Source organism: Camelina sativa, chromosome 8 (genome assembly GCF_000633955.1).
Source record: "Camelina sativa cultivar DH55 chromosome 8, Cs, whole genome shotgun sequence".
NCBI lineage: Eukaryota > Viridiplantae > Streptophyta > Magnoliopsida > Brassicales > Brassicaceae > Camelina > Camelina sativa.
The window spans coordinates 18850409-18866453 of NC_025692.1; the positions used below are offsets into that span (position 1 = coordinate 18850409).

Genomic DNA, 16045 nt, shown 5'->3' on the forward strand with positions numbered 1-16045 from the left:
ATCATAATGCCAAGCACCATCAGTATTACATTTGACCCAACCACTCAGAGGTGGCTTCCATTTCTCTGGTACTGTCGTAGCTACGGTAGATGAACTGCTGGCCTGTTCTTTATGCTCCTCATGCTCTTTCCTTGTTCTCCATTCCTCAACATCCTCTAAGGCTTTCGTCAGAGTTTCACTAGTATCAAAATCCTTGCCACCATATATATAATCATTTCTTGCTTTCCAAATCCTCCATAGTAACCAAGGAACAATGATATCCAAACCTTCAAGCTGAGGATGTTTTGACTGTTTGATTTAAACCTTTATCTTTGATCTTTGTGACTTTAGAATCTTGTTGGATAAAGAAAAACCTTGTTATTTGACATACTTGATTTTTTTCTTTTTTTTTTGGGTTCAGAATTATTTCAGATAGTCATATATGCAGGCCTGGTCATATGTTTGGTTGATGGTCTCGTCTTTGTGATTGGTGTTCTACGAGAAGTTAGGCCTCGCTCCTCGCGTTTTGAAGATTTCTAATTTGACGTTTTTTGGCGTATCAACGTCGACGTCGCTTCCGAAAGTGAGTGATCTTGTTTGCCGTGTTATGAAGTCCTTGGTTCTTGGTTACGAGAGATCGGCTCTTATTATGTTAGGAGGTGGTTGATGTTGTTTTTGAGTTGGTCGTGGGCATCCTGGGTAAATCTCATCCGTTTGTGCGTTAGAAGAAGAAGTTATTTGCTCTCTTGGTTCTATTGTTTATGTTAAAGTTTTATGGCCGGTTGCTTTTTCTTAGATTAAGGTTGTTGTCTCCTTTCGTTTTTGTTATCAAATGCTCTGTTATGTATGGTTTTTTTAGTTCTTTTGTTAGTTTCCGAGGAAATCTTGTTTTCCTCCGGTCTTTGACTCCAAAGACGTTCTTGTATTCCGCCGGCTTAAGCCTCGTCTCTTTTGGGCGTAATATTCCACTTTATATTTTACTTTGGTTGGAACCAAGTGTTTTAATAATAACACGAGTTGACAAAAAAAAAGGTCATATGTTTTGTTGATAAAATTTTATTTGTCTATTAGTGTTTTAACTTTTAACCAAATGAGTCGTGTTTAAACAATAAAAAAATCTTAGTTAACCGAAAATTATCAATTTTGTTGGTGTTTTGTTCAATTTTATATGTATATGAATTATGAAAATAGAAAACACCTATACAAAAAATAATCTAACTAATTTATTATTCTTTATGTATTACTTTAAATGATGTTTTAGGAGTTTTTTTTTTGTATAAACTTAAGTAATGTTTCTATTGTGATGTAATTGATTTTTTTTTACTATTTATAGTGTGCAATATAATTTTTATTGGTTGAATTAGTTGTAGTTGATGTTGTTTTTATGTTAAAAAAATAATTAAATGAAAATTTGTGAATTCTTCAAGAAATATATATATATATATATATCATAAAAAAAAATGCAGAGGATAATCCCACTAATCTCCAAATTAGGTCCAATTAGATATCATGTTAAAGCTTAAAATTTTCTTGTTGACTATAATTAAAAAAGAAGAAAAAAAAGCCTAAAATTTGCTTAAAGCATTGATATTTACAATATTTTGAATCTGTAACTGAATTTGAAAGTCTTTTTCCTATATGATATAGGCTATATCATGAGCATGTGTTTCACCAGATGACAAATTGCCATTAATTACCATTTATGATAGAGCAATGGATTTTTATTTGCATGAAAGATACAATGTTGTTGACAGTGGTACCCAGTCATAAAGCATATTTAGGCCTTCAATGGCATCTGATTTTGCATCAGTTTTTGGCTTTAGATTATGATAACACCTACTTTTGAAGTCATACACGATTATGAAAAAATAGCTTTTCTAGAATTTAGGAAAATCAGATTTTGGTGGATTTTACCAATTTTTTCATAAAATCAAAAAACTACATTTTGTGGGATTTTAGCGTGACTTTAAAAAAAAAAAAAAAAAAAAAATCTAATATATATTTATTCTAATTTACTTAAATTTGCATTAATGTGTTTTCCATATACAATAAACCTACGTTTTCTTTTGCATCACTGTATTTTTTTTATTTTTAAGAAAAATTTATAATTATTATTTTCCTATTTTTAAAATAATTATTATACGTAAAAACCAAAAACTAATCAAAATACCATTCAAGGTTTTACAAAAATAAAAACTAAAATCCAAAATCTAAAAACGAGTCAAAAACCAGCCATTCATGGCCTTATTTTGATTAAAAAATGAAAACTATGTTGTTTTGACATATCATTTTTTACTGCTAATTGGGCAACTATTTTTGTCTAACAGTTTTAAAAAGAAAAGTATATATAGACACCAAAGACCCACGAATTTTTTTGAAGATAATAGGACAAATAATTAATTTTCTGGTTCATAGGTAGGACAAAATGTAAACGCTTAACTTTACATATAAACTTTTTAGACAAAACTGTGTCAAAAGGATTTCGGGTTTTGTTCCAAAAGCACTTTTTGAAGGGAATTAAGACAACATTTACTTGGGGATGAGAGTGGTTGGTTGAACATATTTGTTTCTCTGTTTATTGTGTTGGAAGAGCTCAAATGCACCAATATGAACAATTTTAAATTGTAACCGATATAAAACCTGTATAAATTATGGGAAAATTGGATATATAGGCTACGTACAGTATACGTTTGGCTACTATACATATATATATTTTAACTGATTATATTTTACATAAGTGAAAATTAAACATATCGATTGACTCATCGTTTACTGTAGTTTATTGAATTGGGCTCACATGCGCAGTATTGGGCATCATAGGTAAGGTTTCTTATTGCACCGAACGCATTTGGAAACAAATTAATAAAAAGAAATCTAAAAGACAAAAACATTGGGCCTTTTCTCAATTTAGGCCATAATATTCGAAGCTGCAAGTTTTCAGTTCTCTCTCATTCTCTGCTACTGTTACGTTTACACGCACATTATTCTATAGAATCTGGATGATCTGATAGACTGACATAACATCAACAGTCAACACTATTACAACGACTTCGTATTCTGGTCATATTCTAGTTACAAAATAATTTTTAATACAATTATCATGGATCACTCATCACATTCACACGACTTGTACGTACATACCAATTAGACAATTTCCAATCTTCAGATTTTTTCTTTTTTTTTTGGTTAAAGGGTTTGCTTGGATAAATTATGAAAGTCTTACATGAGAACTATAAACAACTATTTTACATGAGAGGACGTAGAATGAGACATGATCTGAAGTTTTCAACTATATAAACAACAAGGTCAGTTAATTGATTATTTTCCAACATCAAAAAGCAAAAGATCCAGAAAAACATATACTAAGATTAGAGGTTAGAGAGTTTGCTGGGTTTATAAATTTCTTTTCTACCTTTTCTTTGTAAACAAACCAAAAACAGTAGTGAAGAACTCAGAGACCCAAAAATCAAGAGTTCTTTCACATATTGGACAAAACCTGTACTTTGGGACTAAAAGCAGAGACAAAAGGTTGTTGTCTCTCCATTACTGTAATAACAAAGCTTCCTCCTCCTTCTTCATAACTTCGAGCTGTCTTTTCGCATACTTAGTGATGAGAATAGTTGTCACAACGGTTGCTACAAAACCAATAATGTTGAGAACAATCTGAAGAATCGAGATGCCTTTTTGTTCCACAGTGGATGCATCTGCCAGTGTCCTTATAAGAATCCCTCTACAAACACCAAAACAGCAACATCATCAGCATGCTAAAAACAAATGATTCCATTATCATCAAAATTGCAAGACAATTCCACACTTACGTATAAAGTGCGACGAAAATCTCTGGCGCCATGCCCGCGAGGGAACCAGCTATGTAAGGACCGTACTTCACACGAGTTGCAACAGCGCAATAGTTATAAAGAGCAAAAGGGAATGGAGAAATCCGTATTAACGTTACAGCTCGAAACTGGTGAAACCAACTGCCTCCACCAGCAGCTCTCAACATTGCAGCTTGATCTGGATATTTTTCTAACCAACCCTGGCAACATAATACATTTTCAACAATCATGTTGATGAAGAAGCCAATTACTCATGAGTACTTAAGAAAGACACATACTTGAATTTTGTTGCAGAAGAGATAGCTGATGAAGTAAGGAAGTGATACACCAATAGCTACAGCTGGAAGAGTAAGGAGAAGACCATAGCCATAACCAAATGTAATCCCAGCCACCCACATTGATGGCGTAGTTGGAATAAGTATCACAGGGAATAAAGACACGGATGCAAACACAATAATACCACACACCGGGTGTGTAAATGTCTCCATCTCCCATTTTATAAGTGGGATTAGCTCCTGAAAACAAAGACAAATTGATAAATCCCCACTGTTAGCAACATAGCCAAAGATGTTACAAACTGGATTTGTTAAGAGAATCAGGCAACAATAAAGCCACAGAACATCAAACTACAAAATCTCAATTCTGATTTAACTTTCATTACAGAGCAATTGGGGGACTCGGAACCTGAGCTAATAGGAAAGTACACAACTCCAAGTCACATTAATCCTGAGCTAATAGCAGGGTAACACAGCACAACCCCAATCATATAAAGGAACCTCAATTTCATCATTACAAACTTGTGGGAAATTACATATGTTGAAACCCAATTGATTAAAGAACAAAACTTTGAGAAGACAAAACACATAGAACAACAAACCTTATCCATGATTAAAGGAGCGAGCCATTTGTAACCAGCGAGACACAAAGCAGTCAGAATCGTGAAGAAAAAACCAAGCTTGATCCAAAACCACACAGATCGTTTCTGTCCACAAGAAGAAGAAGAAGAAGAAGAAGAAGAAGAAGAAGAAGAGGACGGTGATGATGATGATGAATCTTCTTCTTCTCGATGTTCTTCAAACTCATCATCACTAAGTTTAACGTAATTCCCTGATTTCTCATCTCTATCATCTTCAACTCTCGCCCGAACTTCAGAAACCGCATCGTCTTCCTCGTGATAAGTCATCGAGTACGTAGTAGTACTAACCTAGAAAACAGAGACGAACGACTCGATTCTCCGATGGTTATCGGAGAAGGAACGGGAGGACACAACACAGTGATGACGAAAAACTCAAAACGAATCCTCAGAAACCTGAGGAAGAAGGAAGGATTGAGAGAAACGAATAGAGAAGATTTGTGTGATTTTTTGAGGAAAAGAGAAACAAAATCCAAAGTTTTTGTTTGTTAAAGTGTCATGGCTAGCCTTCTTGACGCAAGTTCCTTTCTTTAATTTTATTTATTTTCCCATTTATATTGGTTTTTTTTTTTGCTTTATTTTATTCAGTTTACGAAAAAATAATATAAATATACAAAATGGTTGAACTCACGGTTGACGTAAAATAATAGAATATTAGTTGGTTTGAAAAAAACACCTGGATCATGTCGGCAAAGGCGTGTGGATAATGTTATTTTGAAATTATTTTGGGTGTAATAATCCAATATCTTTGATTTAAAGGTATATATAACTAAAGAAAGACAACTATTTAAAAGAATAGTTTATTTTTTTTTCTAATTATACTATAGTTAACTGGCTTAGTTAAAAAAAAAACAATATTTAAATTGAAATACTAAGTTAAGAAAGAATTATATATTGTTTTTAACTTTATACTGAAAAACAATATTTGATTATTAGACCGGTTTTGTAAAATCTCTCACTTTCAGCCAGTTGTGTTGAGTACAGGACCAATCAAACATAAGAGGTGGTGGCTTTATTGCCATACACGTGGCCATAACAAAGGACGATTAGTTGTTTGCTTCCTTTTTTGTAGTTTGTCGTTAGTTTCGTTTTCGTGCGACTCTTTTATAACTTTTCATTTTCTTTTTTTTAGATTGATATCATGGTTTGCAAATCTTTAGAGCATTCGTTAACTGAGTGCATGAACTATGAAGCTTCGTAGACGTAGACATGTATCGCCTAAAGTTCCAAAATAGTTTTTTTTCTAGCTGCATAAGTAAAGCCAAGATTTAATAAGTTAATTATTTTTATCGTTGTCAATGTTTTGGACCTCCTGTGAATGCACTTGGACTCTGTTCTCTTATTTAACGTGAAGTCTACTTTTACATTAGGATTGTGGCTAATCTTTTATCAAGTTATATTCGTCATTGTTGATTTTTCTAATAGATACAGGGTTCTTGAATATAACAATTACTTAATTATTTTAGAAGATGCGAGTATTTTAAATTAGTTTTGCACGTCCTCTTTATGTCTCTGTTAATGGTGGTGTGTTGACTCTGCATTTGGTATTACACATCTTTAGTATATGTTGGCTAGCTTTTTTTTATCTATATATACTCATTTGTTGATATTCTTCACATAAATCTTCTTTTTAGTAGTGGAATACTATGGGACTTACTTCAGATTTCATTCTCATTGGAGAAATCAGATGTGTGTAGGCTGTAGCATATTAAATTGAGCATCTTTGATATGAAAGTGACATGGTCAATGTCTTCAATTTTGTATCGAATAACAAAAAGTGATTATGGGAAGCAGGTTTATTTAAAGACATGGATCAATTTCTTTGTCTGCATATTCTTTTGTTTACGAAATCACCTAATTATCATGCTACACATAATCATCATGAACTAATCCTTATTTTTCGATAGAAGATACACATATAATAGGCATTTATTATTTCCTAGATTTTATTACGCTGTGATCTTCTCTTCCTTCTTTCTCTTACAATCTGTTTCTTCACCACCAGCAAACTGGCGAAGTCCTCTCTTGGGTCTAACATCATCCATAACATCATCTAGACCGTAGGAATAGGTTGGTTCGGTCTGCAAACTTGACTGAACTAGTTTCGTTCGTTTCAGCAACATACAATCAACATCTTCATGAACATACACTAAACTCATCCCACATTTTATAACTTCACAAGTTTCCATCTTCTTCCTTGTTTCATCATTCGTCACATAAAATTTGAACGAAGCCTTCGTGTAGCAATAGTTTTCAGTTTCTGCATGGAGATTCTTAACGTGGAAGCAACTATTGTATCCCATGAAAACGTGATCAGAAGTGAGCTTTCTTGGTTCATGGTTAAGCGATCCACATGGCTCATTCCAGCCTGCGACAGTGAAATCAAATCTTGTGAAGGAACCCTCTTGGTTCTCGAATCTGCCACAACACTTTACCGACAAACGTTTCGCACGGTCTTCATAGTCCTTGAATGAGACAACTACAGATAAGGCAAATCCAACAATGTTAGTGTCACACCAATGCGGAGACAATGGGATATCTAGTGAGCGTCCAATCTTTGGTGGCAGAACCAGCTAGGTATATCAGTTGCCGGAAAACTGATTCCGACCAGAGGCTCTGGGATGAATCCCTGCAAAAGACCGACAATAAGATTTTGTTCTATTTCTTTTCATGGTGAGAGCTAGGGAGATAGAAGGATAAAAAGACAATACCCTATAATAACGTTTGGCAGATGCATTAGCCATCAATTGACTTTTGATTCGAGCATGACCCACAAGGCTCTCATGTGCTTCTTTGTTGAGTTTGTAACAATTGCTAAATATGAACATAGACTGGATCCTCTCTCCCACATTCAACTGTGTCAATGGATTTGTCAAAGTTTCAAGTGACTCGCACTCATGTGCATCCAGATATTGCAGGTTTTGAGGAAGGGCTGGTATAGATTTGAGGAATTTGCAATACTTTAAATCAAACCATTTCAGATTCTGAAGTTGGTTGAAGCTCTCTGGCAGATTATCGATGTTGTTCCCGCTTAAACATAAAGACTGCAGAGAGGATAGACCACCAATATTATCTGGGAGTTTGTAGAGATTGCATCTTGAGAGGTAAAGATCTGTTAACCGAGAACAGCACAATGTTGGTGACATGAAGAACATACTAATAAAATCTTGACTGCTTGTTCCACATAGCGAAAATGTCTTGATATTGCTCAAATGCATCATCTTTGGCATCTCAGTGATGGCTGTATCATCTAGAAGAAAAATCTCCAAAGCCTCCATGTCTTCCTTGATGTCTGGAAAAACCTCTAGTTGTGAGCAGCCTGAAAGTATTAGCTCTCGTAGACAGTTCAACTTATAAAGACCAGAAGTAAGACGCTTCAGCTTTTTGCAGTTCCTCAAATTCAACAAAACAAGTTTTCTTAAGGTTTCAATGGATTCAGGAAGGGTCTTTATAGCAGTGCCATCTAAAAGTAGAACTTCAACATTTTCTGAGATTAGTGGACATTTCTTTAAGCTGGAGCAGCCGCTGAGAATAAGAGTTTGCAGGGATTGGTTTTTTATTTCTTTTGGAAGACTCCTAAGGCTTGTGCATTCCCTGAGATTGAGGTAAATAAGCTTTTCCAAACAATTCATCGATGATGGCAACTTTTCCAAACTTTTACATCCTTCCAGATTCAATCTTTCAAGATTTTGAGCATTTGCCAAACCCAAACACCGGCGTAGTTCCAACGAATGACTGAGGTCGACCCATTTGAGCATTCTAGCATCCTGTGACAGAAGATCCAATCAGAAGTCAAATCATTGATAGAAATCAGCATTCAAGAGTTTAGCTAATGACTGGTGAAACTAGACATGAATATACATACCTTGTCATCACCCCAAATCTCTACTAATTTACTATATGGCAACTTAAGGTCGACTAGGTTCTTGGGGTAAAAGTTCTGAGGGAGACTCTGTAGAGGGCATCCATGCCAATGTAGATAAGTAAGTTCATCAGGAAGGAAATCAAACCCATTTCGAGAGTACAGTTTATGATCCACTTCACACCTACGAGAACACCGAGAATCATAAATTTTTATGTATTTGAGATTGTACATCCCGTTGAAGGCTTTGGATCTTAGACGCATTTCTCCTAGATTTGATGTGTCAAGAAAAATCCCTCTTATTTTTTTAGAACCCTATCAATCAAGTGGTAGTAGATATACAGTAGTTAGTTCAAAGCGAGATGCTAAAATAATATCAAATTTTAAACTATATAATATCACCAAGAATATGCCACTACGTACCATGTCTTTTGTCAGCTGGTCACAGATATCTTCACAATCCCATAGTCTGAGATGCCAATCGCGCTGCGGACGATGTTGTGATATCCACCTATAGTCTCTTATTCCGATTGGTTCTGGTTTTGTACTAATCTCCTTTCCCATCGTCTGCAACATGTCATGCATCTCGATGCGATTATCAACAAGGGTAATCAAACATTTGTCAACGAGTTCTTGTATCACGGTAGACACATTCGTTCCACGACTGTACAAAAGGCTTGTCACGTAATCCACCTTCTCTGATCGAAAGAAACATGCAATATCAAGAAAGATATCTTTCTGCTCAATGCTAAGTTCATCAAAACTAGTTTCAAGAACTTCGTAGATATCTCCATGAGATTTACTTTTGAGTATTTCCAACCTAGCTTCCCAAAACTGTTTATCCTTCTGGCAAAGATCAGATCCTAAAACCTTAAGAGCCAAAGGGTGGCCTTTAGCATAATCAAGAACCATATTTGTCAAACTCTGAAACTCTTTTAGAGGGCCAGTGTCACCAAACGCATTCGAGCTAAAGAGCTTCAAGGCTTCTCTATCATTCAATTTCGGGAGCAAATATTTCCGGCCTTGGATCGTCTCCACCAGTTTACAGTCTCTAGTAGTAACGATGATTCTACTTCCTCCTCGATACCAATTACGGTGCCCCATAAGATCTCTTACTTGTTTCTCATGATTCACATCATCAAGCACAATAAGCAGTTTCTTGCTCTTGAGACGGCTCTCAAATTTCGCATGTGCAGTTTCAGGAGCTCCAATCTCCAGATTTCTTTCGTTTAGCAATGTAGACAAGAGCTTCTCTAACAAATATTCTAACCCGCTTCGACCTAGATTTTCACTGATTTTTGAAAGAAAACAGCTACCATCGAACTGACCTCGCAACCGTCCGTACAAACAATCAGCAAGGGCGCTTTTACCAATCCCAGCCATGCCAACTATCCCTATGACACGAACAGAACCCAACTCATGGCACGATAATAGCTTTTCGTTCACAAGTTTAGCCTCGGACGTGCTAGAAGATGAAGCTTGGTTTTAGAACAAATCATATATATAGTGAAAGTTCACTTAATAATAAAGCATTATTAACCCGTGGACAAGTGGAGTTTTACCTAGATTCATTGATAACATAGCCAGAGATGTTGAAAGCTGTGGTCAACGCAGCTCTCTCTCCATGATGAAGACTCGTCCTCAGTGAAACGCTCGTCTCCCACCATCAACAACTCTGATTTTTCAATTTTGTAGAAGATTGGTATCACCACCTGTTTGTTTATGTCCCTACACTGGAGGATTTTCACAAGCTCTCGGAGGCACCACGCGGAGTTTGTGAAGTTCTTCGAGAAGACAATGATGGCAATCTTGGATTGCTCGATTCGATCGAAAAGCGCGGCGATGTCGTCCCCTCGGCGGAGCCTGTCGTCGATTCCCTTTCCGGAAAGCTTATCTTGTAGATGGCCTGTGAAGTTGTTTCGTGTGTCGAAACCTCTGAAACTAAGAAACACATCGAACTTTGCAGAGGAAGCAGGAGGAGACTCCATCGGTGAAAAAGCTTAGGATCCAGAATCAATATACTCTACAGATTACCTATGTATCCCAAGCTCACACACTCTGTTAGGGATAAGAGTTTTTTTTATTTGTACCGCAAATTGTGTCGGTTCCTATTCCTAAATAGATAAAGTCAAACTAATGGCTTCCCAGAAAGAAAAAAAGAAATTGAAACTCTGAAGAAGCGAAGTAGACGATGAAGAAAGATGGATTTAGCGATAATCTCAAGCTCTCAATTCCAGCTGCTGGGGAGCAATCCAACACCAAGTTCCTGTATATATATTTTTTTTTATCTATTTCTTCATGGATCTATGGATATAGATTTGATGATGTGTTTTTATGTGCGGAAATGTCTGTCTCTGGTTTTGTTTTTGGTGTTTGTGGAGGGGGAACTTAGGGTTTTGTGGTCTCTCTGTAGGACGACGAAGAGCGGTACGTTTAAGGATGGACATCTGCGAGTTAACAAGGATGGAATTCGGATCATCTCTCAATGGGAGCCTGAAGCTGTAAGTCTTCCTCTCTTTCTCTTTTTCTAGGTACTGAATTTCGAAATATGTAACTGTGAATGAATATTTTGCTGAGTTTAGGTTAGTTGGAATGCATAAAATGTAATGTGTTTTGTGGATCTGATCATAATTAGAAACTTTTTTTAAGTTCATTACTGTATTTTTGGACAAAGAGAATTCAGGGATTTACACATTTCAAGCTCATGTCTTCTTGATTACTTTTGTAACCTGTTTTTGTTGCAACTGTGTTTTTCAGGTCTCTCCAATTAAGCCAGCTGATGGTCAACTGAGCTTGTCGGATTTGGTTATGGTTGAAGTCATTGCAAAAGGAAGCAGTGGTGTTGTTCAGTTGGTTCGACACAAATGGACTCGCCAATATTTCGCCGCCAAGGTAACCATCCTCAGATTCTATGTCGTATATGATGAGCTAATTTGGTCTTCTTTTATGTGTTCTGAGCATAATAAATCTTTTTTAAATCCATTTAAAATAGTTCTGGGCCTTTTTCTAATGGTATATGCTACTGTTTCTCCTGTTTTCCTCAATTGCCTTTTCACCCTGCACTTTCTATTTTATTCTTCTCTTTCTCGCATGACTCTTATGCTATATAATTAGGTCTTTCAACTTAACGTCGATGAAGAAATCCGCAAGTCAATTGCACAAGAGTTGAAAATAACTCAATCGTCACAATGTCCATATCTTGTTACCTCGTACCAATCATTTAACAACAATGGAGCAATCTCACTAATTATGGAGTACATGGACGGAGGATCTCTAGCAGACTTTCTCAAATCAGTTAAAGCCATCCCTGAGTCATATCTTTCTGCCATCTTTAGACAAGTAAGCAACACGGAAAATACTAAATACCATACTTTCTTGTATCGGTCGATTGATGTGATTTCTTGAATCTGATAATAGAGGTGACCCAAGGACTGATCTATCTTCATCATGATAGGCATATCATCCACCGTGACTTGAAACCATCAAAGCTGTTGATCAACCACAGAGGAGAAGTCAAAATAACTGACTTTGGTGTGAGTACCGTTATTAAAAACACAGCAGGTTTAGCAACCACATTTGTGGAGACTTACAATTATATGTCTGTAAGTATCTTGTTTGTCTGTTTAGCATTGACTAGTTTGAAACCCTTCTCAGCGGTTAAAAATTGAGATTTTTAATTTTTCCTTTTTGCAGCCAGAGAGAATTGTTGGAAGCATGTATGGTCGTAAAAGTGATATATGGAGCTTGGGATTAGTAGTGCTCGAATGTGCAACAGGAAAGTTTCCTTATGCACCTCAAAATCAAAAGAGAAGATGGACCAGTGTTTACGAGTTGATGAATGCCATCGTTGACCAACCGCCACCTGCTCTTCCTTCAGGAAGTTTCTCCCTTGAGTTATCTTCATTCATCTCCGCATGGTAATTTCTCAAAAAAACAAAAGCAGCTTTCTTACTTGGATTGCGTACTGACTGACTTAATATATTCTACACTACACTCTCTTTCAGTTTACAGAAGGATCCGAACAGCAGAAGCTATGCTAAGGAACTAATGGTTTTTTTTTTTGTTATAAAATCTCTTTTGCATCTTTTTATCGATTCAAACGTTGAAGCATCTTCTGGATCAAAAATGAACTATTGTTGTATAATAATCCCTTTTGCTGATTTTGTTTTATCCATTCAAGTGTTAAACCATCCTCTGGGTCAAAAAAAATTTCAGGAACATCCTTTTTTGAACAAATACGACTACTCGGGGATCAATCTGGCGTCTTACTTCACAGATGCAGGATCGCCGCTTGCAACACGTGGGAATCTATCTGGTACGTTCGCCGTTTAAACTACAGGGAGACAGAGTATCACCTTTTGGTTCCTGTTATCATCTGAGGTTTCTTGTGTTAACTTCCAATTAAAAAAAATGCTCTTATCTTATTATATAACTATTTAAAAAAAACTTTTGAATATATTATAAATAGATCAAGTTTCTTTAAGTTTTAATATAAATGTTATGTTGTTATATATGTGTGTTCTCACAAGTAATTAATAAAAAGGTTAAGATAGATATTCATTATATATTAAAATAATTCAAATGTGAAATAATCTATATCTGAATATACTTGTTTGGTTACAAAAATTCTAAAAATATCTGTTTATAAAAATTCAAATAACATCATATACTAAAAAAAAATCTAAAATTTTATTAACTTAATGTGTTAAATAGTAATTTAAATAATTAAATATAAGATTAAATAAAAGTGAAAGGAGAATTATATTTTAATCTAATATATTGCTTTAAATTAGGTAGATAGATTTTAGGAAATTAATATTATCAAATAAGGAAATTATTGTTTTTGGTTGTAAGGATTGTAGAGAATTTAGTTGGGACTTGTTTGGATACAGAGATAAGAAAGGATGACACAAAAATGTACTCCAAAAATGTTAAGATAGAAGTTGGGTTTTTAAAGTTAGCCATTAACAGGATTGTGACACGTGTCAAGTATACTGATGAGATCTTGACATGAGATCTTGACATGTGTCGAAAAATTATTATTTTCAAAACAGCTAATTAAGATAATAACATTAAATCTACATAAAATTTACATGTTTAGATATATAAATACATATAAATTCCTAAATCAAAAAGAAAAAGTAAGAAAACTAATATATATTCCATTGTACGGTAATTATATTATACATGTTTTCTCAATTAGATTTTGACATGTATAAACAAAATAATAATTCATTAAGCATGTATGTTATTATTAATCAATAAATAGTGAATAACAAATCTAAAAAAATAACAATAGATCTACATAAATTTACATGTTTATATCGAAACCTTTGATCTTTGATTTTTTTTTCTGATATAATTTTACTGATCTATTGTGGGTCTTTCATTTATGCGGGTTCTTCAGTGGAAACTATCAGATGCAATAAAATGGAATTAAAATATATAAAGCCCGCTAAATTAATCGAGGATGGAAACACTGGTGGAGGTTCCAAAAGTGATTCTATAGTTAGTAGCATTATAAGTTTTGAAGATTAGTCGGTGGTTGATGTTTCTGATCAAAATCTAGAGTTTTCTCTTCTAGATAATGTCAATGATTCCAGTACTGAAACAAGAGCTGCTTGATCAAGTAATTGAGAAGCGATTTTGAAATTTTGGAAGTTGGAACAGTAAATCATTCTAAAATTGGTTTCAAACGGAATTTATGTGGTTTTCTATCGAATTTGGTTAGTAAACCGTTTAAACCAAGATATATAGAGAAATATATAAGAACTTTTGATTCGGGTAGAAATAAGTTGAGAACTTACGATTCAATAATATTTGAGACGAGGTCATAGTGCTAAATAGTTTTGGTACAATGTGATACTTCTGAGGAGTAAATAGGTCATCGATCCTTTAACGTGATTATGACATATGTCATGTTTTGGATGGTTTATAAAGTTTCTATTTTATATATTTGAATTATCTAAGACTTATATATACTATCATGATTATAATTTTCAATTTTTTCTTTTTATTATGTTATATTAACTTTGTTTCAATTTCTTAAATTTTATTGGGTTGGTCATAAAATCATTGTAATCGAGTAGATAATTTTCACCAGTTGTTCATCCAAAATATTTTTGGAGTTAAAAAATTCATGGTCAAAGAAACTATGTCACAAAACAATTTTAATAATTATAAGAACTATAATCATGCCAAAATAAAAGTAAAGCAATATAAAAGTTGTTTAATTTGTTTAAAAGACATTTTATAGGTGGTGATAAAGAACATTAAAAGATACCGTAATTATATGTGGCTACTAATTATATGTTGGTTTGATGAATTCTTTGTATGTAAAATATTTTGTAATTAATTTTGAAACATTTTTGAAATTTGACAATAATAATATTTGTAATGATGATTATTTGACAAAAGTTTTGGTGGGATATAATTTAGCTTTAGATTATTGTAATAATTGTTATAATATATTAAAAATATAAAAATATAAATAAATTTATGAAATTAAATACAAATATGATTTTTTCTCTAACTAAAATTATTTTAATATTTACTTCAGAAAATAATTTTTTTTTTTTTTTTTTTTTTTAAATTGTTTAAGATTTAGGATTTATTTTCTTCAACAATTTTAAAACCCGCACAACGTGCGGACCCTTATCTAGTTATATATATAGATATTTTATGCGATATATCTTAAGATTATAGGTATATAAGCAAATGAGAGTGTTAATTGAAAATTTTCCACTTGGAATTCATATCTTGTGATATTTTAAATTGGAATCTTTTGGGAAAAAAGAAGAATGATCTATATTCAAAGAAAGCTTCTATTTTATCTAACTGTCTAATCATTGGTTTACATGAAGACGTTAACCATGCCGATGATATGAATTTAGTAGCAAACGTTCGATGTGAGAAACTGAGGATCCAGTAAGAAAATGTGAGAACTGTTTAGACTGCAGTCAGATAACATACATGGAATACTTTATGTGATTTCGATTTATTAGGTAAATCTGCCACCAACCAATAAACTGTTTTGTTTAACAATGGTTCCAGTCATACTGTTTACCGCTTTATTTTACTCATTCTAAACGACATCTTCCTTTTTTAACATTGTTAAAACTGTAGTTACCATTTACCAATCATACTTGGGCAAAGTATTCCATGTATGTTATCTGAATGCAATCTAAACTGCTTTGTGTGAAGACCATCTAGGAGAAACTTCATGTGAGAAGAAGTTCCAATGTTTTCATATGTTGAACCGTACAGTTTAGGTTGTAAGTAACAATTTTCGATGATGCAGCTTATGGGATTGACAAGCCACACCCTCCATATCGCCNACGAGGTCATAGTTCTAAATAGTTTTGGTACAATGTGATACTTCTGAGGTGTAAATAGATCATCAATTAACGTGATTATGACATATGTCATGTTTTGGATTGTTTATAAAGTTTCTAT

The 16045-nt window shown here is 34.0% G+C and overlaps 4 protein-coding genes across 11 annotated transcripts in view; 1 reads left to right on the forward strand and 3 right to left on the reverse strand.

Moving 5' to 3' along the window:
• On the reverse strand, positions 3252-5248 carry LOC104707493 (TVP38/TMEM64 family membrane protein slr0305-like). Its single transcript, XM_010423855.2, has 4 exons — positions 4693-5248; positions 4094-4330; positions 3798-4015; positions 3252-3709 (listed from the first exon to the last, which is right to left on the reverse strand). The coding sequence occupies exons 1-4, from the start codon at positions 4996-4998 to the stop codon at positions 3523-3525; spliced, it is 948 nt and encodes a 315-aa protein (XP_010422157.1). The 5' UTR covers positions 4999-5248; the 3' UTR covers positions 3252-3522.
• LOC104707498 (disease resistance-like protein CSA1) lies at positions 6510-10557 on the reverse strand. Its single transcript, XM_010423867.2, has 5 exons — positions 10153-10557; positions 9014-10055; positions 8594-8905; positions 7440-8495; positions 6510-7357 (listed from the first exon to the last, which is right to left on the reverse strand). The coding sequence occupies exons 2-5, from the start codon at positions 9971-9973 to the stop codon at positions 7268-7270; spliced, it is 2418 nt and encodes an 805-aa protein (XP_010422169.1). The 5' UTR covers positions 9974-10055; positions 10153-10557; the 3' UTR covers positions 6510-7267.
• On the reverse strand, positions 10159-10578 carry LOC104709679 (TMV resistance protein N-like). The gene has a single exon (XM_010426250.1). The coding sequence runs from the start codon at positions 10576-10578 to the stop codon at positions 10159-10161; it is 420 nt and encodes a 139-aa protein (XP_010424552.1).
• LOC104707497 (mitogen-activated protein kinase kinase 2-like) overlaps positions 10746-16045 on the forward strand; it is a 7011-nt gene continuing 1711 nt past the window's right edge. Inside the window, exons 1-10 of one of the 8 annotated variants that reach the window (XM_010423865.1) lie at positions 10746-10858; positions 11004-11091; positions 11348-11482; positions 11705-11929; positions 12010-12192; positions 12284-12507; positions 12595-12640; positions 12806-12905; positions 15454-15594; positions 15716-15805. In XM_010423865.1, the coding sequence (XP_010422167.1) occupies positions 10782-10858; positions 11004-11091; positions 11348-11482; positions 11705-11929; positions 12010-12192; positions 12284-12507; positions 12595-12640; positions 12806-12905; positions 15454-15521 (1146 nt within the window). In that variant the 5' untranslated portion in view covers positions 10746-10781 and the 3' untranslated portion in view covers positions 15522-15594; positions 15716-15805. Of the gene's footprint in view, positions 10859-11003; positions 11092-11347; positions 11483-11704; positions 11930-12009; positions 12193-12283; positions 12508-12594; positions 12906-15453; positions 15679-15715; positions 15815-15890; positions 15930-16045 lie in introns of those variants that run through there. The other 7 variants (XM_010423860.2, XM_010423858.1, XM_010423862.2 and 4 more) reach the window with 7 other exon arrangements.